The sequence below is a fragment of the Mustela nigripes genome, chromosome 4 (assembly GCF_022355385.1).
Source record: "Mustela nigripes isolate SB6536 chromosome 4, MUSNIG.SB6536, whole genome shotgun sequence".
NCBI classification, from domain to species: domain Eukaryota; kingdom Metazoa; phylum Chordata; class Mammalia; order Carnivora; family Mustelidae; genus Mustela; species Mustela nigripes.
In genome coordinates, this window is record NC_081560.1 from 128,579,116 (window position 1) to 128,603,179 (window position 24,064).

General features: G+C 34.8%; 1 protein-coding gene across 2 annotated transcripts in view; it reads right to left on the reverse strand.

Moving 5' to 3' along the window:
* Positions 1-397: 397 nt before the first annotated feature.
* TMEM26 (transmembrane protein 26) overlaps positions 398-24,064 on the reverse strand; it is a 47,384-nt gene continuing 23,717 nt past the window's right edge. The window contains exons 3-6 of one of the 2 annotated variants that reach the window (XM_059397476.1): positions 23,491-23,604; positions 21,357-21,577; positions 7,362-7,438; positions 398-4,473 (exon numbers count right to left, since the gene is read on the reverse strand). In XM_059397476.1, coding sequence (XP_059253459.1) covers positions 4,049-4,473; positions 7,362-7,438; positions 21,357-21,577; positions 23,491-23,604 — 837 coding nt within the window. In that variant the 3' untranslated portion in view covers positions 398-4,048. The remainder of the gene's footprint in view (positions 4,474-7,361; positions 7,439-21,356; positions 21,578-23,490; positions 23,605-24,064) is intronic. The other variant, XM_059397477.1, reaches the window with a different exon arrangement.

The window sequence follows — 24,064 nt, forward strand, 5'->3', positions numbered from 1 at the left end:
TTTATGTAGAAAAATCTGTCCATCTTTTCTCTCAGAGCTTCTGGGTTTCACGTCTTGCTTTGGAAGATCTTTTCCATTCCCTGAATGCTAAAGACACATCCTGTATTTTCTTCTAATATTTTATAGTTTTCACTTTTATATTTAGTTCTTTAATCCATCTGGAATTTATTTCTATATATTGCGTGAGATAAAAATCTAACTTTATTTTTTCCAGATGGTTCACAAATTCCCCAACATCATTTATAAAGTTGGTCAGCCTTTCCTCACTAGTTTGAAATGCCACTTTAGTCACATTCTAAATAGATCTGTTTTTTAAAATCAAAGCTTAAAAATGAAATGAAATGAATGACAGTAGAGAACAAAGACAAGAAATGCAGACAAAAAACAGACATCAAGATAATGTTGTATACAAACTCTTTAATGTATATAATAAAATACAAAGGTCATTCGTAGTAAAATAGTATTGATATAAATAATTTGGAGAAAATACTCTCACAAAATATTCTAGAAAGGACTTAGAGGATGGACATGCGTAAAATATAAGGCTGCAGCCGTAGATTATTTGAACACTGTTTAAAGTTCCTCCCATCATATGGAATGTTATTTGAAGCCTCAGGGCTATAAATGTCCTCCAGCTGCCGAGTTTTACCCCCAAATAGGATATTTGCAAGAGTGGATCAGAATGGCCCAAAGTACAAAGAAATCAGCAAAACCAAACCAAAACAAAAAACCCAAACAAAACAAAAAATGTAACAGTCTCTTCTTATAATTCAAGATTTTTTGTGTGTGTACGTCATTAAGTCTCTGCAATATATTTCAGCATTTCACTTTCCTAGCGCCAAAGCAGAGTGAAGGTGGACAGACACTTGGTCTTCTACAATTCTTTCTCTCTCTTAACCAGAGAATAGATTAAGAATTGAAACTAAGTGCCAAAGGGAATAGATGTCAGTGCTGAAATCTGATACCTTGGAGGAAACTTAAACCATGTGCACCTATAATGCATACTTTTCCAGAGCTTTGGAAGCTTTCTATTAAATCATAAATCCACAATTAATATTACAGTAGAGAATCCCAATGCTTCTTGGTTGTGTCTTTCTGTTTTACAGGGCCTGAAGTGCTGCAACATGTTAGTGGAAGCACTACAGGTCCGACCAGTAAATTTGTGTAAGAGTCTTCATTTTGGAAGATTAGCTAGAATGTTATTGGCCAATACAAATATTTAATTTCCTATGTTAGCAGTTCCAGCTGAAATAAAAATTCACAGAATAATGAAAGATAAAGACAGTTTAAGGATCTTGCAATGGGAAGTCATCTTTGGGACTCATCTGGTCAAGGTCAAAAGAAAACCCATGCCATGGTTACGTTTCCATGCAACATCATTAAAATATGTACCCTGTGTTTCCTCATGAGTAGAATGATATGTTTTTAGGAAAGACATTTGATTGAATTTCCATCAAGGAATTAGGTAAAAACAACCACAACAATAACGACACTACCACAAACGAGCCACTCTCCTCACTGGCTGGGGATTGGTGTGTTGTGGGTCTGTGAGGGATCGTAGAGAGGTATGGCTTGCGACACATCGTACAGATGATCTGAATAGTTATCTGCTTACACATACCATGGAAGCAGGTCCCGGGTTGTCAATATACGCATGGCAACTGCTGTTCTAATCACTTTATAGGAAATGCTGGACTGTTTTCAAACACTACATTTAGCAATCTAGAATAAAAACGACAATTACTGAATACAAGGTTAACTCTTTTCATCAGGGGTCTTAGATTTAGGTTGGACTTAGGTTTTGTTTTTAAATGAACTAAATGACTATAAAAATAGTCCATGAGAGTAGAGGTACCCACGGTTAGGTTAACGAATGTTGCCCTTCACAGATTTTCCTGGAAAACCTGTGGGAGCGTGTGTCTATTCTGCCACCATTTATTGCTGAGATGGTCCTCCATGCCCTTTGCCTTCCTGGAACGCTAAGTAAAGCCAGACTCTGGACTTCCCATTTCCAAGGCCTTTGGAGGAGTGCTAATTACAAAATACTTTACTGAAACACTAGGAACTCATTCACGAAGCCAAGCCAAGTCTCAGATTTGAAAATGTTTAAAAATATCCTTGCAACAGCCGTACTACTTTATAGTTTATCTATTTTTAGATGCTCAATGTTTGTTTTGCTGGAAGAAAAAAATTAAAACATGAAAAGTATGCCATGAGCAAATCTGCAATAATAAGCAGCACATACATGTTGTAGAAGAAAACATTCAACATAAAATAGTCAACAGAAAAACAGATTCTGCCGAGGCATTTTTATAAATAGTAGCACTTATTATTTTGCTTCCAATTGCTAAGCATTTTAAATAACATGCCCTTAAAAGTTGTCAAGTTCTTTTCTTTATATAAATATAATTTCCTGATCTTAACGTTCATAAAATTATTATGAAAATTATAAATGTATTCCACTCGTCTCATGTGTAATATTATAATCATCATACTGTTAAAATTAGAAACACAAGGAAAAAAAGGATGAAATAAAAACATGCTATCAGGCACTGAAAAAGCCAAGGAGTGGAAAATATTAATTTCTCTGTATAAAAATAGAATTTGCCTTTGAAACGTTTGAATCAGATATTTTGAAGAGATATCCTGTCACACAGATTTATAGATAAAATTGTCCCCAGTGGTTGTCAAACAGTCACACCCAATTTAAGGTCATACTCCGGTCTTATCTTTCATGTCCCTTTGAATTCCTCAGCATAATAACAAGGAGGAATTCTGCTTTGAACCCTAAAAGAGCAGTTTCGTAACTGCTTGCCTCGAATGTAATCATTGCTATACAGTCAGGTAAATTTTCACACTGTATCTTTAAAAGCAAAAATCATTTAAAAATGTTCTGAATGACCTCCATCTGGAAAGTACAGAGGTGTGTAAGGGGAAAGAATGTCTATTTCAACACTGGGGAGGTGAAGTCTTAATGCAGGGAAGAAAAGCGAATTTCCTGATTTCCACAATGCCGTGGCGTGGCGTACTCTGCACCCGGTCACCAGTCAAGGGCTGCTGGCTGCGTGTCCGGCTGATGCAAGCCTCTATCCCTGACACCTTACCACAGACCAAAGGCCGACTCAGGCTCCCATAGCCGCAGTTGGGAGGGGTTCCATCTACCTCTGGCTGACTCCAGAAACTATGGTAACACTTAAAGGGCCTGAAACACCTTTACTCCCTGTTTCAGTGTTTCCTTGCATCAACCCACATAATTCGACTTGGCAATACAGAAAATGGCAAAGTAGAGTTAAGAAAAATACTGATGAATACCGCAAATCATGTTTCAGAGTGGAAATTGTGACTTTGCTAGCATTACCAGTATTTCCTGCCTCACAACCGAAATGGCTTGCTGTGAATTTTGCAGTGCCCAAGCCAAAAGCAATAAAATTTCTGTAAGAGCATATGCACCATGACAGAATACCACATCAGCCCAGAAAAATGATTTTCCTGGGAAGGTCTGTGCAGCGATGGAGAGGGCTCTCAATGCTATGGAAGCTGGGCAGAGATTTTCACTGCTTCCAGCTCACAGTGAGGTAATTTTAAAAGCACTTTTCCCTTCATTTGTTCTGCATTCACTGAATGTACATTTTTTGATGTCAGGGACATTGCAGGAAAGATCAGATGAGATAGTCTGACAATGGAGCCAAAGTTCAAAGCTTCTCTATTTTCAGGTAACAGCCGTGACAGTTTGTCTGCACTAAATCTTTTGAGGGCATGTCACTGTAACCCTGTCCATAGCTTTTCAAACAGTTCAAGACAAACAAATCACTTAGTCGTTGAACAACTGTAACATCTGATACCATCGCACAGAAGTTGTAGCGATAGCCACTAATCAAAGTTCTTTCCATTCAGTTGAAAAAAGAAAATTCCTCAGCTTTGGTTTAAGATCACTTTTTATGTTGTTCTTTTGAAAATTATTATATGCCAAAGTTAAAAAAGAGGGAGAGAGTGGAGATTCTGTCCATAAGAAGAAACGTTCTAGTGGCTGCTTTCTGTCAGTAAGGAGCTATGGGGTGGACTGCGAGTCTTCAGGGGTGACTGGTAAAGTCTGCAAGGGGACCCCCAAGTCACCCTTAGAGCCGCTCTCCGGGTCTCCAGATGAGATCTCACTTGCAGTGGGTTCACACGGGCAGTGATGTTTTGCTTTCAGGCTGCCTGGCTGATGTAGCAAGGAAGTGCGGACATCCATCGCCAGCACCACCAGGCGGTAGAGCTGTAACACCACCACAAGGAAATTCTTGGCGGCAAAGAACACCAGCATCTGGTTTATGACTTTGAAGTAGGTCATCAATATGAGACGCACGATGAGGAAGGGGCCGTCTTGTATGAAGATGCTGATCCCAATGTTCCAAAGATCGGCGCTGTATTGGCAAAAGAAGAAGCTGGGGAACCCCCTCATTGCCATGGACAAGGGGCAGACCACATGCTGTACTGAGAGCACAAGACAGACCAATTAGTGCACCTCTGAAATGTGTAAGACAGAATGAAATGGGGAAAAGTCATCAACGATGGGGGCTGTAGTACTTAACAGTTAGGACTGATTCTATAGTTTAATTCTGGGGGGAAAGAGTGAGCTCATCCTTAACATTGAACACCACGTTTAGCCACCCCTTAACCACTTAACATCTGTGGTCATTTTATGTTTAAAATCAATTGTCTGTTTTAATTTCAATAAAACACACAAAAGAAAGCCAGTCCTCAGCTTTCCATCCATGTCACAAATTTTAGATCACCTTCTAGTCCCCATCCTGGGGACACCACCTTTTCTGTCCCTAGGATCTGCAGTGTCAAGAGAGAGCACAGCAGGGCATTTTAGGCCTCAAGCCAGATAGGCTGGCTGCCTCGTTTTTTTCTTAGTAAGATGGGGGCCAAGTTACTTAACCTTCCTGGGCCCCAGTTTTTTCCTTAGAAAACCAAGGTAACAATGATGTCTGTGAGGAGGGGGCCCCTATTCCTTGGCTCTTTTTATTTCCATGAGAGTAACATCCTTGGCTCCTCTCTGATTTCTCACTTCTCTCTTTCCCTTGGGATAATGAATGACTTTGCTGATGCTGAGTTTGGGATCCTTCTGTATCCTCCCTTTGGGATTTACCTGTTTCCTGGTTGAATCACTTAGCCACACGTATAAATTATGTTGTGGAAATGCAAGTGTTTATAATTCAAATTCAAACCTAATTCATGTTAAACATATTTTTCTAATGGTGGGTGGACAAAAGCCCAAAATAAATGCCATTGTTATTTTATTTTGTCTAATGCCGTATGGTTTCATTTCACGGTTTACAAGAAACACTGGATATAATTACTGATTTTCCAGTTGAACAAAAGGAGGCCCAATCAACAGATGAACCTTTTTGTTTTAATTTCTAAAATGCTAATTTAATTCAAGGTCAAGGGCATAAAATAATCCTTTATAATAATGAAGCCTTCCATTTGGAATTTTCAAACAAAGAATGCCTTCGTCTACTGGAGCCTGCAAATATTATGAAGCTGCTTTGATATGGGTGAACATAATGTACTGTTTGTTGGAAAATACAATAGTGATTTAGTCAGAAGTAACATTTGGTCTTTGTTTTTCAAACAGCTGCATAACATTATCACCCCTGAAAGTTTATACAATTTCTTTCCCAAATAAAAATTTTCTTAGCAAGGCTATAAACCACAAGATATAGGAGGGTGAGGAGGAACAGTGTGAATAAAAAAAGAAAACCTAACATAAGATCAATAGTGGCCTCTCTCTCTTTTTTAAAAAAATTTATTTATCTTTTTTAGAGGGTGAGGAGAGAGGAGGAGAGAGATAGGGAGAGAGAATCTCAAGCAGAATCCCTGCTGAGGGCAAAACCTACACAGGGCTTGATTCCATAACACTGGGATCATGACCTGAGCTGAAAACAAGAGTCAGATGCTTAACTGACTGAGCCACCCAGGTGCCCCAATAGTGGCTTCTCTTAAGAAGTTAGGGTCAGGAAATGATTCCAAGGGACCTCCTAAGAGTGTTCTTCAACATCTAAAGTGATGGTACCAAATATTCTGTCAGGAAACACCACCTGATCAAGAGGTATAGATTGGGCACATTACAACAAAATGTGTGTGTGTGTGTGTGTGTGTGTGTTATTAGCATACATTTGTTTGTAATTATTAACCGGTAATTAGATTTTGGGTATTTCTAAAACTCCACCCCCATTCTTTCCATCTATTTTGATGACAGTTTTGTTTCAGAGAGTGTTTGCTAAATTCTAAAATGGCCTCCGAAAACTCTGGGCCTCTTAAAGTAAGCCAAAAGAAGATGCAGGAAGATTAAATATCTCTGTTTTAGATTAATTTTAATCCTGAGGCCATCGAGTAGGGTGCCATAAAAAAAGAAGTCAGGCTTAAGGAAAATGTAATTATTAAATCCCAGAATTTCTTCAGGGTAAAGTAGCATCCTAGAGAATTCTCAAGTCAGAATTCCAGATATCTTTCCTGGAAGTTAGGAAATGGCTCCAATTGACCTTCCTGAGATGGTAAAAAATGTTCTGCCTAATGCACTGCCTACTACAGCAGCCATATGCAATAGATGAGCACTTAAATTGTGGCTAGTGTGACCGAGGAACTGAACTTTTAATTTTATCTCATTTTAATTAATTTAAATTTAAACAGCCACATGTGGCTAGTGGATGCTATATTGGACAAGCAGCTCTAGATCATCACTAGTATGATATGCTTGGTAAACAGTTTCTTCTTACGAAGTCTTAGGAGTTGATGTATTTATTAATATGACCAATGGAATTCGAAGGGCCACTACTGAGGAAAATTTTAATTTTCCTTGTGGCCCCCAAACTGCTCTTACTCCCTGTGATATTCTAAGATATGGGTCTGACAAAAGAATGAAAATGAGGTCTTAAAATATCAAGAAGTAACATTTGTATCCCAGCAACTATGCTAAGTACTTCACAAACTCTATCTTATTTAGTTATCACAAGAAACTTCAACTCTAGTTTCTATGATTAACAGTCCCATTTCATTGGTGAAAATTGAGGCACAAAGGTCTTACGTAATTTGTGGGAGATTTTACAATGCATAGGTGATGGAACCACTCTTTGAAGTGAGTGTAAACCTGTGCTTCAGTACACGCAACTCTCTCAGGATCACCAGGTCCCAGAATGGATCCACTAGCAGTTTTCTTAAGTTTCAGTCAACTTTTCTTCTAAACTGAACCAGAACTAACACTGGAATATCAAAATGATTAAAAATGATAATCTTCTCAAATGCCTACAAAGATTATAGCTTGTAATCAGGAGTTATAATTTTCTGTTTCTTTGAGCAAATATTGAGACATTTACCTGCCAGGTCGAGTGGAAACTGTAGCATGCTCCAGGTCCATATGACAAGGATGGCATAGACCAGGGCAGGACTATTCCTAGAACACAGACAAAATTTTAAATTAGTAATAAAAAATATGATCATTTTTAAAGAAATATTTTCTCTTTTTTATCATATTTGAGCATACCTTAATAAACCTCTCAAGTTGTCAAAATATCTTGGTGATATAAGAAACCCATGAAAAAAATCCATTCATGATAATAATGGATTAATGAAAAAGTAAAAAAAAACCTCTGAGACTTAAAATCCAACTTCCACCTGTGCCAACATCTGTGTAAATTATGGCAAAGCCTCTTTGTCCCATATTTTCATCTTTAGTTTTACAAAATCATGGAAACATTATTGGAGATAGATGCTAGGGTGAATGTTAGACTTTGACTCAGAAATTCAGAGGGCTGACTTCAAGAATTTTCAAGGAGAAAATTTAAAATTTTTTTTTTCTAAGATCATGATACGCTAACCTAAAGATACATCTCAAAAGGACTACATGATGCCCCCAAATTAAAAGTTCAACACATAAAAGAAAACTACCTTCAGCCGGGAAAAGAAAGTGGGAAGATAAATCCAATAATAAAAAATTTACACCAATTTCTAGGATGTAAGTCAGGGAATGTGACAGTTTCATTCACTATTGTATCCCCAGTGCCTGGAACAGCAAATAAGAGAACCTCAACAAATATTTATGGAAGAAATTATTGAATGTACGAAAGAAGGGCCGTACTTGGCAAATATACAAATACACAAACGTCATTGACCTATGAGAATGGTCTTGAAGACCGAAGTCAGAAAGAATATGTGTTATAAAAATACAAAGGATATTAAAGAAATATCAAAATTAATTTTTTTTTAGCAAAAATACAAAGGAAGGTAGCAATTTGAGGTTAGTGGTATAATAGCAGATTTTATTGCCGACTTCTCTGTGAAGAGAGATTTTCAGATTGGAGGGGGATAGAAAGGCATCAAGTTGAAACCAAATATAAATGAGGTGGTTGCAAGAGATATCTTTAAATGTTTCAAGTATTGAGGCCTGGAAAAATTGGATCTCAAAAACTATGAGAGAAATTGTAAATGACATTTCTAAGCCTCGTTATCTTGGTAGTTAGTGGCAGAGACAAGGGTGATGACAAAAAAAATAAATAAATAAAGTCTTAATTTTCAAAATGAAGCAGAAGTGTATCTTAAAGTACAAAATGCACATTTACAATTAATCCCTAGTTAGGTTATATAAGTGGTTATTTAGAAGATTTCTGAAAGCCCTTATAGAAGACAATAATTACTAGGCATTAGCACGGGTTACTTGGAACAATTACACTCAGCACTAAGATTTTCTCTCTCTGTCTCTCTCTCTCCAATAGAGTTAGGATTACCAAGCAAGTAATGATATATAAATTAATATAAGACATTTGGATTTAAATAAGACTTGTGAAAAGGCCTCCCACAGTGTTTTTATTAACAAGATTAAGAAATGTTCTGGGTATAAGCACAGTTAGGTGGATTCCTAACTGTGTAAATGACTCCCCAAAGAGAACTCTCTAAGGGTTGCTGCAGGCTTTGCCTTTGATTCGATTCCACTTCACATTTCACCAATGACTGGGTTGCCACATTGATGGAAGGCTTCTCATATGCACATATGACATCAAGGCTGGATAGAAAACAATTACCCCAGAAGACACAATCAGGATCTCAAAAGATCCTGACAAGATATAACCGGATGACCTAGAACAGGATAGAAGAGGTAGCATTTCACAGCAGCTACCATAAAAAAGGCTCAAGGAGTTTCCCTTACTATGATCTAATTATAAGTTCACAGTATGACACGGATTTATGACTTTCCAAAATTAAATGTAATCATAGGTCATATCATAAGAAGTATAAAGTCTAGAATTTTAAGTGGAGTCACCTAGGGAATGCAGCCTATAACTTTATTCCATCTTTATAATGTCAATGTCTATACATAATAGACCTTCAATAAGTAGCTGAATTATTCAATAATTTTACCTACAGTTTCTGAACTCATACTGTTTCAGGAAGTTTCTAATGATTTAACTATGATCACACTTAATCCTCATACCAATTTCACAAAATAATTATACTTGTCCCTATTTGACCAGTGAGGGAGGCATAGAGTTGTAGAAACTCTAGTTGTCCAAAGTAATGTGGTTATTTTAAGTGTTGGAAGCAGAAGTCAGAATTGGATCGCTTGTTTCAGCATCCACACTTTTAACCATGGTACTATACTATTTCCATAAAGGAAATTAAATTTTAGCCCTGCTGTATCTATAATGTTCAGAATATATCAGAAATATTACATATTGTGCCTAATGTTTTAGGAAGTAAATTTATAAAGTTTTTGGGCTAAGGGAGAGAGGCTAGGATGGTGAGAGATCTCAGAGTCATGTCATATGTGGGATAGCTCAAGAAATTTTATATATTTAAAAGGCTATCATATGGGGGCGCCTGGGTGGCTCAGTGGGTTAAAGCCTCTGCCTTCCGCTCAGGTCATGATCTCAGGGTCCTGGGATCCAGTTGGGGCGGGCTCTCTGCTCAGCGGGGAACCTGCTTCCCTCTCTCTCTCTGCCTGCCTCTCTGCCTGCTTGTAATCTCTCTCCCCTGTCAAATAAATGAATAAAATCTTAAAAAAAAAAAAAGGCTATCATATGGAAAAGAAATTAAACTTATTTCTTCTGACTTCAGAAGACCAATTCAGATTCAAAGAACTTTAGTGGTGCCTATAAGAATGCAAATTTTATCACAATAGAGAAAAGTACTCTCTAATAATACCAACTCAAAATGGAATGAGTTGCCCTGAGGTTTAGTGAAAATTTTCAAAGAAAGTCTGGACAAAAATTTGTTGAGAAAATTCTGGAGAGGATTTTGCAACAGATGTAAAATAGATTGTTCAATAGATGGCTACTTTTGAAGTTTCTTCTAATCCCAAACTTCAATAATTCTACCAAAAACTCACATGCAATTTGTCTGCAAGGCAGCAGGAAGCAATGGTAAAGAACAAGGTCTGGTGGTAGGTTGCTGGAGTTCAAATACCAGCTCCAACCCTCACCAGAGAGGTAGGATGTGGGCCTTCAGTCCCAGATCCATATTTACTGATACATGAACATGAACAAGTAATTTCACATCTATATGCTTTAGTTTATCCATATTCCATGTGAGGATAATGATAATAATTTAATAGCTACTAGATTTTCTATGACAATTACATTAAATATATTATAAAAATGTATTAAACATATATATAAAGCTCTTAGAACAACACTCAAAACAGACTAGTTATGAAGGTTAGGTTTTATTTTTTATTACCATATAACCTTGAGACCTTCTCAACTTCTCTTGCCTGCCACAGTTCAACTTATGAAATGGTGATGACAGTATCTACCTCATAGTTTATTGTAAAGACTAAATAACTTATCATAACTAAAACCCTAGAAGAGTACTTGGAGCACAGAAAGGTATACCTAGCAGTAGTAGGAAGCGGCAGCAGCAGAAGCAGCAGCAATGTTAGCAGTAGTATTTTTATTATGTGAATATATCTCTTAAATCTTTTGTTTTAATTCTATCATTTTACAAAATAAGGATAAATAATGAACACTAGCCCTTAGTAAGCCAAATTCTAACCCTACAATATAAACATATATCTTTTGCATATGCAATATCTGAGCACACACAAAATATAGGAAACTCTGAGTGTTGAGAAACATATTACTAAATTTATCAAAAATAACTTTGGAAAAAACGGCCAGAAAAATTTTAAAGCAGACAAATTTGTACTAAGTCAGATAGTATACGTTACTCAGGAAGGTTAAAAGGAAAGTAAATAAATCACTGAGCTTAAATGACGATCACGCAAAATGTGAAGGAATTTTGGAGTAAATTTATTCAACATTATTTCTATTGTGTAATTGTCTCCCCTAATTGTCTGACCCCATTTTCTCATGTGTAATGTCTTCATAAATGTCAACTGAGAAGCATGTAAGCAGACAATGGTCTCTACTTATAAAGAGACAAAAGATCTTGACAAATATATATGTGAGTATCACTTCTCTACTTGGAAAATTAGGAGGATAAAAGACTGGAATTTGGTAGATCAGTGCACCAGATTTTATGGGTGTAAAGTAAAAATAAAGTCATACATTGCTAATTTACTGTTTCTTTTTGGACTTGTAAATGTTCCTATAAAAAAGAGATAACCAGTGGATAGAATTCACCTCATTTTTACTTTTAAAAAATGTTTATTTATTTTAGAGAGAGTGTGTGTGAGTATGGGGAGAGGGGCAGAGGGAGAGAGAAATGAGTGCAGAGCCCCAACATAGGACTCAATCTCACAGCCCTGAAATAACAACCTGAGTTGAAACCAAGAGTTGGAATTTTAATTGATTGTACCACTCAGACTCTTCTAATTCACCTAGTTTTTAGGAAATCATCAACCTCTTCAGAAAAGGGAAAAAAATAAAGGGAAAAAGTAAATGAGAAAATGAAGTATTAACTGACCTTAGAAGAAAAGCAAAAAGAGTTAAATGAAAAGAAAATACAGTGTAAACATAGAAAAATTCTCCTTTGTGGGGTCAAACACAGTGAGATAACAGTAATGTTATGAGAATGGACTTTTTCCTCTTTAAAAAATGATCTGTGCTCAAAAAAAGACTGCACATTAAAAATTATCTCTAGAAGTGTAAATAACCAGTTAGCTCTTCCTGGCAATGGTATTGACATTCAGAATTGTTAAAAGTGTTGGAAGATAGATGGCTGTAGCAGAATGAAAAGTTCAAAAACCTCTCTGCAACAAACATACTTGACAAATTGTCAAAAATAACCACTTTAGATCTCTAAAAAATCAACCAAAGGCAAAAAACAAATTGAATGACATTTATTTATGAGAAACTGGTAGAACTTCAGTTAAGAAGAGTGGGAGTTTGAGGCATTCTTTTCCATGGGATATTTTCACACCTCTCCAGCATGGCTATGTTAAAGAAAAATTGCATCAGATTCTGTCTGATGTTTAATTCTTTAAACAGGCAAGGAAGACTTTATTGTAGATTATTGCAAAGGAGAGAAATATTGAGTTCATCCCTACTAAAACAAAAGGCAAGAGAGGCTTTAAGCACTGGAGTGAGCTAGTGCAAAGCTACTAAAGGACATTAGAGGGGGAGATTGGTCAACAGGATTTGACCATTTTTTGTGTGTGTGTGTTTGCTAAATGGCATTGAGGTAAGTTACGGTTCTAATATCACAAAGAGACAGAGAGATAGGAGTGCTATCTTTCTTGATGATCACATTTTGAAGGATTACTCTTTCATCCATTAGAAAGATTTCTGGGGGGGCACCTGGGTGGCTCAGTGGGTTAAGCCGCTGCCTTTGGCTCAGGTCATGATCTCAGGGTCCTGGGATGGAGTCCCGCATGGGGCTCTCTGCTCAGCAGGGAGCCTGTTTCCCTCTCTCTCTCTCTCTGCCTGCCTCTCTGCCTACTTGTGATCTCTCTCTGTCAAATAAATAAATAAAAAATTAAAAAAAAAAAAGAAAGATTTCTGGGTAGTAAAATAAGAAAAAGGTTGGAAGAAGACTTAATCTTGAAGGGACAGAGAAATAACTTATAATTGCAAGTTTTCTAAAGTAAATGCTATAAGGAAAGGGAAGTCAAAGGTCTATACTCAGCAATAGATCTTTTTTTTTTATTTTTAAAATTGTATACCATCATTTTCATTTAATTTAAAAACTTTTAAAAATACTTCATTTTTTATTTTTATTTTTTCATAAAACGTTTCTTTTTTTTTATGTTCAGTTAGCCAACATATAGTACGTCATTAGTTTTTGATGTTTTGTTCCAATGATTCTTTAGTTGCAACAGATCTTTGAAAGCTTAGTCAAACTGAGAGGAATGTTAAGGCTTTCTTGGTAGAATAGTAGTTTTACGAGGGAGGGTTTGACAGTGAAAACCAGAGGCCTCTCATGGCCATAGTGTGCGGATTTGGCTTGGAGTGGATTGTGAAATCTTATGCTTAGAGGTGTGGTCAGCAAGAGTAATAAACTTTGTTGGAAATGAATGGGAGAGACCACAGCCTTGCTACTTTATGGTTGCAATCCCATTTGGGGTGAATGGTAGACTAACTTGAATTTTAATGGAGAGATTTTGAAAATAAGAGCCTTAGATGGGCTATATAATGTCTCCACATATGCCAGACATGTGTCAGGAAGATCAATGCAAACCCAGTGGAAATTGAAAACTAAGTATATATGAAAACTTTCTGAATTTAAATGTGCTATCCAACTCATATACAGATCCATTGGCGGAGAGTATAGGTGATAAGGGCTTGAAGTGTTTGATCACAAATCCTGTCCAAATCATTGGCTAATCACAAGCTCTGTAGTCATAGCTACAATCCTAATAGGCCATGCTAAAAACAAATAAGCAAAAGAAGGATTAGGGGGAAAAAAAAAGGCAGAGACATCAGTGGCTACAATCTAAGAGATGAGAGATTCCTTAGATTAAGTTCAGAAAATTTACTGAGACAACAAAAACAACAACACTCAGAAACCTAAAGTACAGGGGAAGTTTGAGGCTAATCCATTGCTACAAAATATAATCTAAAATGTCCAGTTTCCACCAAAAATATAAAACATCAAAAAAAAAAAATAGTGGCTGACCTATACACAGGGAAAAAAAAATCAATAGAAACTGACTAATGGGGTTCAGATGTTGGGCTTAATAGATGAAGGCATCAAAGCAACTATTATAAGTATGTTCAAATGATAAAATAAAACTATGTTCCACAAACTAAAGAAGAATATGATGACAATGACTCAACAAACAGATAATCTAAATAAAGATATATAAACTGTAAAAATAAATAGAAATTCTGTAGTTGAAAATACAAGACCCAAAATGAAAAATTCATAGGTATACTCTACAATTTGAGTCTGAACATAGATTTAAGATGGTAGAAGAAAGAATCAGTGATCTGGAAGGTAAATCAATGAAAATTATCCAAATTGAAGAAAAGAGAGTAAAACGGATGGGAGACAAAACAGAGTGTCAGAAACCTATGGAACACATTTAAGCATATTATCTGTAATAGGAGACTCATAAGGAAGGTGAGAGAATAGATCAGAAAATATGTTTGAATAGGTGATGACTGAAAATTCCTAAATTTGAGGAAAAACACAATTTACAGATTCAAGATCAATAATCAACAAACTTATAGTAAGGTTAAGGAGACAAGGAGAAATACACTGACATACATCAGTGTCAAATATCCCATGCCAACAGTGTCATAAGAGAATAGAGTACCTAAATTCATATGAGACAAAGTAGACTTTCAGACATATTACTAGAGAAAGAGTGACAATTCATAATGGAAAAATAGTTACTTCCTCAGGAGGATGTTTTAAAAAATTAACGTATGCACACCTAAAAACAGAGCCTCGAAATACTTGAAGCAAAAACTGACAGTATTGAAAAAGGAAATAGATAATTCAACAACTAGAGTTGAAGATTTCAATGTCCCACTCTCAAAAGTTGATAGAATAACTGCACAAAAAATCAGTAAGGATACAGAAGAATTAAATAGCCTAATAACCAACATGACACAACTGACATTTACAGAACACTTAACCAAACAACAGATAAATACACATTTTTTTCAAGTATATGTAGAACATTCTCCAGGATAAGCCATACACTAGGTCATAAGATAAGTCTCAATAGGTTTTAAAAGATTAAAATAATTTAAAGACTACAGCAGAGCTAAAATAGAAAACAACAGGAAGGAATTTGGGAAATCTCCATATGGAAATTAAATAGCTTACTTCTAAATAACCCATGTGCCAAAAGATAAATCACAATGGAAAATATTTTGAACCATATTAAACAAAAAGATAACATATCAAAGCTTATGGGACACAGATAAAGCAACAGTTAGAGGAAAATCTGTAGCTTTGAATGTCATGTTAGAAAAGCAGAAAGAGGGCACCTGGGTGGCTCAGTGGGTTAAGCCGATGCCTTCAGCTCAGGTCATGATCTCAGGGTCCTGGGATCACGTCCCGCATCGGGGCTCTCTGCTCAGCAGGGAGCCTGCTTCCTTCTCTCTCTCTCTCTGCCTGCCTCTCTGCCTACTTGTGATCTCTCTCTCTGTCAAATAAATAAATAAATAAATCTTTAAAAAAAAAAAAAGAAAAGCAGAAAGATTTCAAATCAATAATCTAAGCTTCCATCTCAAGACACTTGGGGGAAAAAGAGCAAATTACATCCAAAGCAAGCAGAAGAAAGGAAAAATTGAACATCAGAGCACAAATCAATGAAATAGAGAACAGAATAACAATAGAGAAAAATCAATGAAGTCAAAAGTTGGTTATTTTAGAACATCAACAAAATTGATAAATCTAAAAAAAAAAAAAAAAAAAGAAACAAGAAACAAAAAGCAGAGAAGACACAAATGACCAACTGAGAATATAAAATAGGGCATAATAAGTGACCCTATAGAAACGGACACAAGTTTAAGGGAATAATATAAAAAACCCTTAATATTAAAAACTTTATATGTAAAACTAGATAATTTATTTGAAATGGAAAAATTCTTAGGAATAAAAAAAGAAAAATGTAATCAAAATTTACTCAGGAAGAAATAGAATAACTGAGTAGGCTTATAATGAAATAATTATACCAAATTTGTAATAAAATATCTTCCCAAAAGTAAAATCTGGGCCCAGATGGCTTCATAGGTAAATTCTACAAAATATTCAAAGAAAAAACAGTACTAATCCTTTACAAAGCTTTTGGAAAATAAAGAAAGAAGGGATGCTTCCTGAGGCATTCACTGAGTCTAATATTATCCTAATACTAAAACCAGAAAAACATGCCATTAGAAAATATTACTATAGATCAATATGCTCATGAGCATAGACATAAAAATTATTAATAAAGTGCAATTTTACCCATATAAGTGATACACTGAAACCATTATGCACCATAATCAAATTTGATTTATCCCAGGAAGTCAAAGTTGGTTTAGCATCTGAAAGTTAGAATATACCATATTTATAGAATGAATACACCCATGACATAATAATCTTGATAAAAATAGAAAAAGAATTTAACAAAATTCAATGTCCAAAAGAGAGAGAAAGGAAGGAAGGAAGGAAGGATGAAAAGAAGGAAAAAAGAAGGAAGGAAGGAAGGAAGGAAGGAAGAGACCCTCAGTAACCTAGAAATAAATAGAAGTTCCCTCCAACTGATCAAGGGCATCTACAAAGGGTATCTGTGCAAAACCTATACCTATCACATCATCCTTAATAGTGAAAGACAGAATGTTTATCCTTTGAGATTGAAATGCCCACTCTTACACTTCTATTTAATATTTTACTAGAAATCCTAGCTAGTGTAATAGAGTAAGAAAAATCAATTAAAATCATACAGACTAGAAAGAATGAAAGCTACTTTTACTTACAAATGGCATTATCCTGTAAGTAAAAAATACTAAGAATATACAAAACTAATAAAGAAGCTGACATTATTGCTGGGTACAAGATCATCATATAAAAATCAATTATATTTCTATGTAGTACCAATAAGAACACGAAAATGATATTACAAAATTAAGAAAATAATTCTATAGAAAAAGAATAAAATACTTAAGAATAAGTTTAGGAAAAGTAGGACAAGACCTATATTTTGAAAATGATAAAACATTACTGAGAGAAATTAATGGATATTTGAATAAATGATGAGATCATTCATGTTCACACATTAAAAGACTTAATATTAAGATGTCATTTCTTCATAGTTTTCTGCTTAAATTTAATACAATCTTATCAAGACTCCAGCAAGCTTTGACAAGCTGATAATAATTTAAACAGAAATACAGAGGACCTAGGATATCCCCCTCACTCCCCAAAATTAAAAGAACAATGTTAGAAGATTTACAGCATCTACTTTCAAACTTACATAAAATTCCAGTAATCACAATAGTGTAGTGCTGGCATAAGGATAAATATATAGAGCAATGAAATACAATAGAAAGTCTATAAAAACTCTAACATGTGTTGCCAATTGATTTTTGACAAATATATCAAGGAAATTTAATAGGGAAAGGGTAGTCTTTTCAGCAAATATTGTAGAGACAATTGGTCTCAGGTAGGACAAAAAAATCTTCTGGGACAGTGTAAAAAATGAGACAAAATAAGACAAAACACAAATTTAGATCCTTACTACACACACACAAAAGTCAAGTCAGAATATTATAGAGGGAAATATTTCTGATTTGGGGTGAGGAAAATATCTCTTAGGTATGACTCCCAAAACACTACTTAAAATTAAAAAAAAAAAGATACATAGGACTTTATCAAAAATTTTTCAAAAATACTCCTTTTCTTTTTTTAACAGAGACAGATGCAAACCTTAAGAGACTCTTAACTACAGGAAACAAACTGAGGATTGCTGGAGGGTATGTGGGTTGAGGGCATGGAGTTGTGAACACTGGTTGTTGTATGCAACTGATAAATCACTAAATTCTCTGAAACTAATAATATAGTATATGTTCATTAAATTAAATTTAAATAAAGAAATTTAAAAGGACTTTTTAAATGACAAAAATGAAAAGCAAGCTGTACACTGGGGAAAAAATGTACATTTATGTATCTAATGAAGGACTTTTGTCCAGAATATAAAGATCTCTTAGAATCTCTCACAATTCAACAACAAAAAAATCAATCCAACCCCCCAAAATGGGCAAAAATTTGAACAGGCACTTCACTGAAGGAAGATATAGGATTAGCTAATTAGCACATGGAAAGATGTTCATTTAGTAATTAGAGAAACAGAAATGAAAACTACAGTATGATACCACAAAAACCCAATAGAATGGTCAGAATCAAAATATTGAAAAAAATGGTAAGGATGTGAAGGAATGGAATATAAAAAGGTACAGCCACTTTGGAAAAGAATTTGGGAGTTTCTTAAAAAGTTAAACATGTACTTAAAATAAACTCATTCATTCTAATCCTAGGTATAGACCCAAGAAAAATTAAAACTGATCTATTCAAAGGATTTTAGTGTATGTTTATAAGCAATATCATTCTTAATAGCAAGAAGGTAGTAGTACGCATGTATATCAATGAACGAATGAATCAATTTGAATGAACAAATAAAATGTGGTGTATGCATGTGGTATATGCATCTATTCAGCAATTAAAAAGAAGCTCACTACCAATACATGCTATAGTGTGAATGAATTCTAAAAGCATGCTAAGTGAAAAAGCCACACACAAAATGCTACATATTTTATGATCCCATTTGTGCAAAATTTCTGGAAAAGGAGACTTGGTACAGAAAGAAAGCATATCAGGAGTTGCTTAGGGTTGGTCATGGGAGGAATGAGAATTGACTCCAACCAGCTACAAGGAATCTAGATTCTCACAATGGTTGCACATCAATAAATTTACTAAATATCATTGGACCACAGAATAGTTGAATTTTATGGTGGGTAAAATCAAGCTCTTAAGAAAAATTTGTAGCATCTCACAAGTCCATGTAAATTCATAAGAATTAGTCAAATGAACTTAAAGTGGGCATATGGAAAGAAATTGACATAAGTTAAAAAAAAAACTGGATTTGAGGTATTTAGCAAGGATACAGGAAAAAGTAGACATCATTTCAGTGTATGCATTATTGAAGATTTTCTCCTAAATCTTTCAGCCCAAATTATGGAATTAAATAAAATAGAAAATAAAATGTTATAAAATAGGTAAATGTTAAGCGGGTTATAATTAAGAAGCCAAACAAGTGAACATCTTTTATGGTACCTTAAATTTATTTTTCATGATGGTCTTTTTGAATCTAAAGGGGAAAGCTCTGCCTCGGTGTGAGTTTGTCTGTCCTTTGAAGAGACAGATACTTGTTGTGTCAATTCTTACAGTATAGATGAGACCAGTGCCAAAATCACGAGTCAGAAAGTGAGTTTTAAGAGGGAGAGAAAATTCTAGGTTCTTTCTGGGCCTCAACTTTGGAGTGATGGAGACATGTGGGAGAAGAGACTACATATACACTGACACAATGCAGTTATATTAAAAATAAAATGACTTTAGTCTGAGACCACAAAGCCTGAGAAGAAATTTTAAAACAATAACCATGGCGTACTTTATTTGATCCCTTCTCAGAATATAATGCAAGTTTGAAATAAGAAAAAAAGATTTTTGAAACATATGATTAATTTGTATGTGGCAGAAGAAATTGCTGAATTGAAATCACCTATGTTGGGAGAGGACAGTGTGTCCAGAATTTCTCTCACCACTTACCATTTGCTCCTAGTCTCCACCTAGCACATTGCCTGGTACCTACTAGATAATCAATCTGCAGTTGATGAATTAATGAATGCCTCATTATTTTTGAAGATTTTTTTTCTGGGAAATTAAGATTTTATCGATTACATTATTGAATATTTAACATCTATTGGCAAATACTGATCTATAAAATGCATACTGGTGTTATTTGTGGATGGGCCTAATAAACAGATCAATTAAGTAGCCAAGTTTGACATTTCTCACATTTATATTACCAGCTCCACAAAACATATCCCTCCTGAATACTCCATTTCCTATCCCATATCCTTCTCATCTCCCTAGATATTAAGCATGTATGTGTTTATTTCTATATAGGTATAGCTAGTCATATTTCTTGTTTTATGTCCTTGTCACTGTGCCTGTAGTTATTTATTGTTTTTACGTTCTTGGTTATGATTTCTTCATGTTTTTCTTGTAACTCCATTGTATTACAACTGTTTTAAAGTATCTGAGAATTTGTTATACAATGTACAGCACTGACCAAATATAAGATATTAAAGATACAAAATTGACATCAATATTTTGAGGACAGCAAATCAACTTAATTTGTATTCTTTTTAAAATTCTATGTCTTCTTAATAAAGTGTAAGAAATTAGTATAACTGAAACAGGAAATGATCATGTAAAGGTAACCCCTGGTTACAGATATACTTTGTGCTATAATTGGGATATTAAGTTTACTCAGTAAGTTAGTGTATTTTGCTCAGCTTTATGTTTCATTATTTGAGAAACACAGCATAAAGTAAACTGTAGCATTAAAAGCCAGCTTCATTGCAATTTATTTTTATAGCATAGTGCAAAACAACCCAAGCTGAAAGTACATTCAGGCAGTGAGACTTAAATCCCTAAAGGTAAGAAAGTGGTTCCATAAACAGATGTGATCATGGATTCTGAGTTTATTTGCTTGTGGCAAAAATAAAAGTACCAACTCAATAAGTTTTAATTTATAGGCATCTACACCAGAAGGCCTTTAGGCACTTTGAACAAAACTGACTAAAAATAAAATTTAGTAAAATAAACCCAATCTGCCCCATTCTCCATTCACACCAGGGAATATAAATTCCCAGCAAGGTAAAGAGGAGAGATTTCTCCATGTCTTTTCTAGGTGCTTTCCTGGAATTGTAGCTATGCTATGCTCTAGAAGAGAATTTTGCGATTGGCTGCATTTCAGGACACTTGAGAACATGAGAGAGGAACTGCGGATGATCATTCCAGCTCCTGAAGGTTTTCTAACAACCATGGCCCCACCTGCACATGGTCACGCAGAAGCATAGAGCTTGTCTGTTCTCACCCAAAGGAAATATTACTTGCCCTTTTTCTTCAGCAGGAAGTTCATATATACATACACATATATATATATATGTATATATACATACATACATACATACATACATACATACTGGCTGGTACCTAATATGTATCTGACCTTTAGGAAATTCTATGATTCTATCATTGGACATATAATAAACTGAAAATCATTTGTGTAGAATATAAATACATATATTTATATTCATATAATAAACTGAAATAGACATATAATAGACTGAAAATCCTTATTTGTGTAGAATATAAATAGACAAGTATGGGGGTCCTGACTTTGTAGACCTCCTTACCTCACATTTTGTTCTTCCAGGGTCTCACTTGTGAATTCCAGTATGTCAGCAGCTGTCCCCACAAACATAAGGAGAAGTTGAGAGAGTTGGTCCCGAGTGATCCCTCCTCCAATGGGTAGAAGCCATCTTCCAATTATGAGCATTAACAAGAATGTCTGATGGAGTCCCAAAGTCCAAACTTTCTCACATACTGTAGATAAGTTATTTACAAAAACTTGGGCCTGTGTAACAAAAATGTCATACAGGGAGAAGACTGTGAGCTACCACCTTGGAGAGATATGCCTTCTTCACCATGGCTTTCAATCAAGAGTTAGCTTTTGTGGAAGGTCATTTTCAGAAAAATGATTCCTCATTTACTAAAGAAAATAAAATTCCTTTCAACTGGACATTCTGGGGGGAATAAAAGGCTAAGATGGTCGTAAAAAGGGGCAGCCTTATAACAGGAAATAATTTAAACCTCACACTTGCTAGTAGGATTGTAACATTTGGTACTTAAAGAGCCAATTTGGTGATGTTTTAAAGATCATTTCTCGTTTTACTCTTCTCCATAACAAAGTATTGCACACAGCAAAACTGTTTAAATACCATATTAAAATCACACACACAAAAATCCTATATTTTTCTTTCATGGATTTCAAGTCTGAATTTACTAATCTGGGACTATTTTAACATAGTACAGATATCTTGTTTTTTATTGGTTTAGAGCACTACTACATCAAATAAGAAAATGCACATTAATACTTATTCATTACCTAAATGCAAAGAAAGAGATTAACTGTAGTTATTATTTTTATTCTGAATATTTAACATACTATTGAAAAAGTACATAAACTAGCAACCAAATTTTATTCTGGCCTTAATCTTGAACTCAGAGAAAAATTTACATCCTTTTCATGGATTCTGAATGATATCTCTTGCCCATTTAATTTCCAAATAAGTTTTAAAATATATAAATTATTGGCCGTAAAGTCTATAGTCTTTTTTAAAAAGATTTTATTTATTTATTTATTTGACAGAGAGAGATCACAAGTAGGCAGGGAGGCAGGCAGAGAGAGAGGGGGAAGCAGGCTCCCTGCCAAGCAGAGAGCTCGATGTGGAACTGGATCCCAGGACCCTTGAGATCATGACCTGAGCCGAAGGCAGAGGCTTAACCCACTGAGCCACCCAGGTGCCCCTAAAGTCTATAATCTTTTAAGGGACTATGGGATTGTGGGTCTCCAGTGGCTTGGATAGTTGATTCCAACTAATTTATACAAGTAACTTAGCTATGTCTATGCAAAGCCTATTTATTACCCTATTGATGACTTACAGATGTTGAGTGTAGAGGTAGAGGGAGGATAAAGGACAAGGCAGGATGCTAACGTGATTGAAGCCATGCGTGAAGATCAATGATTTTTCATTTACACAGTGTTTCATACTTTTTCTATTGGACTTCACATACATCCTACTTGATTCTCACAGGAAGATTACTAGGCAGGGTGAATATTAATATTTTCAATTAGATGAAAAACTGAGATATAGAGTGATTAAGTGACTTGTTCCAAGTGATATCAGTCAATTGTGATTGGAGCTTGAATTAGAACCCAATGCTAATTCAATTAAACCTCTTAGAATCAATAATCTATCATATTGTTGAAAATGTGACTTATTGGTAGGGAGGGGTCTGGGCCTTGGGTCTCTCCCATATACCATTTTAGAATAGGCCATGGTTACTTTGACAAATATCAGGCAAGTAAAGAACAAAAACTGATTCATTTTGACTAGAAATCTTCCCTATTTTGTTAATACACACTCTTAAAAATATATAGGCCAGGTCTCAAACTTTTAAATATATCATTCATTCACAAATAATATGTATCTCACCTTGTGCATGTAATATCTGACCTGTTAAAGGCTACTTAATGCTGCAAGTTAAATATATCTATTAACATATATAAGATATATGTGACTATTATGTATATTAAATGTGTTTAATAAATAAAAATACAATTATTTCATAAATTCCTGAGCCAAACAATTAAACAACTGGCAAATTTCCTTAGGGAAGAGTGAGCTGAAAGGTGTAGAGCATGTTATTCCCTGAATGAAAGGTGATTTCCTAGATCCTTTAAAATACAATGGAAAAATCTCTCACCGTCCTAATGAGATCATCTGCTCCATTGTCTTGGTCACTTGATATCAGAGTTTGATTGAAGTTTTCTTTGCTACTGGAATTTTGTGATGTTTCTTCAGGTTGGCTATTGCAATACTAAGAATTTGGTAGAAAGTCAATATGTTAAAAAAAAAAATTTGTTTTGCCCAAGATTTTTCAATGTATGAGCCTATGAACATTTGTAGGTTGTGAATAATAAGTTTAACAAGTAAATAAAAGGCAGGACCATTAAAAAAAAAAAAAAAACCACAGTATGTAGAATTTAAAATGGCTTCAATTATCTAAGAGATTATGAGTAGATATGTGTATTTACACAATATGCACAAATATTTCAAGTTACAGTCTTAAAATAGAAAACCACTTTTTAATTAATATGAGATGAAAATCAACTATACATGTTTTATTTTCCCACAAGTCTATAAGGATGTAGTCTCCAAGTTCATTGTACAGAGCTGTAGAATTTTTTAAGTTCTTATTTGAATTTCAGTTAGTACACATAGAGTATTATATTAGTTCCAGGTTACAATATAGCGACTCAACAATTGCATACATCACT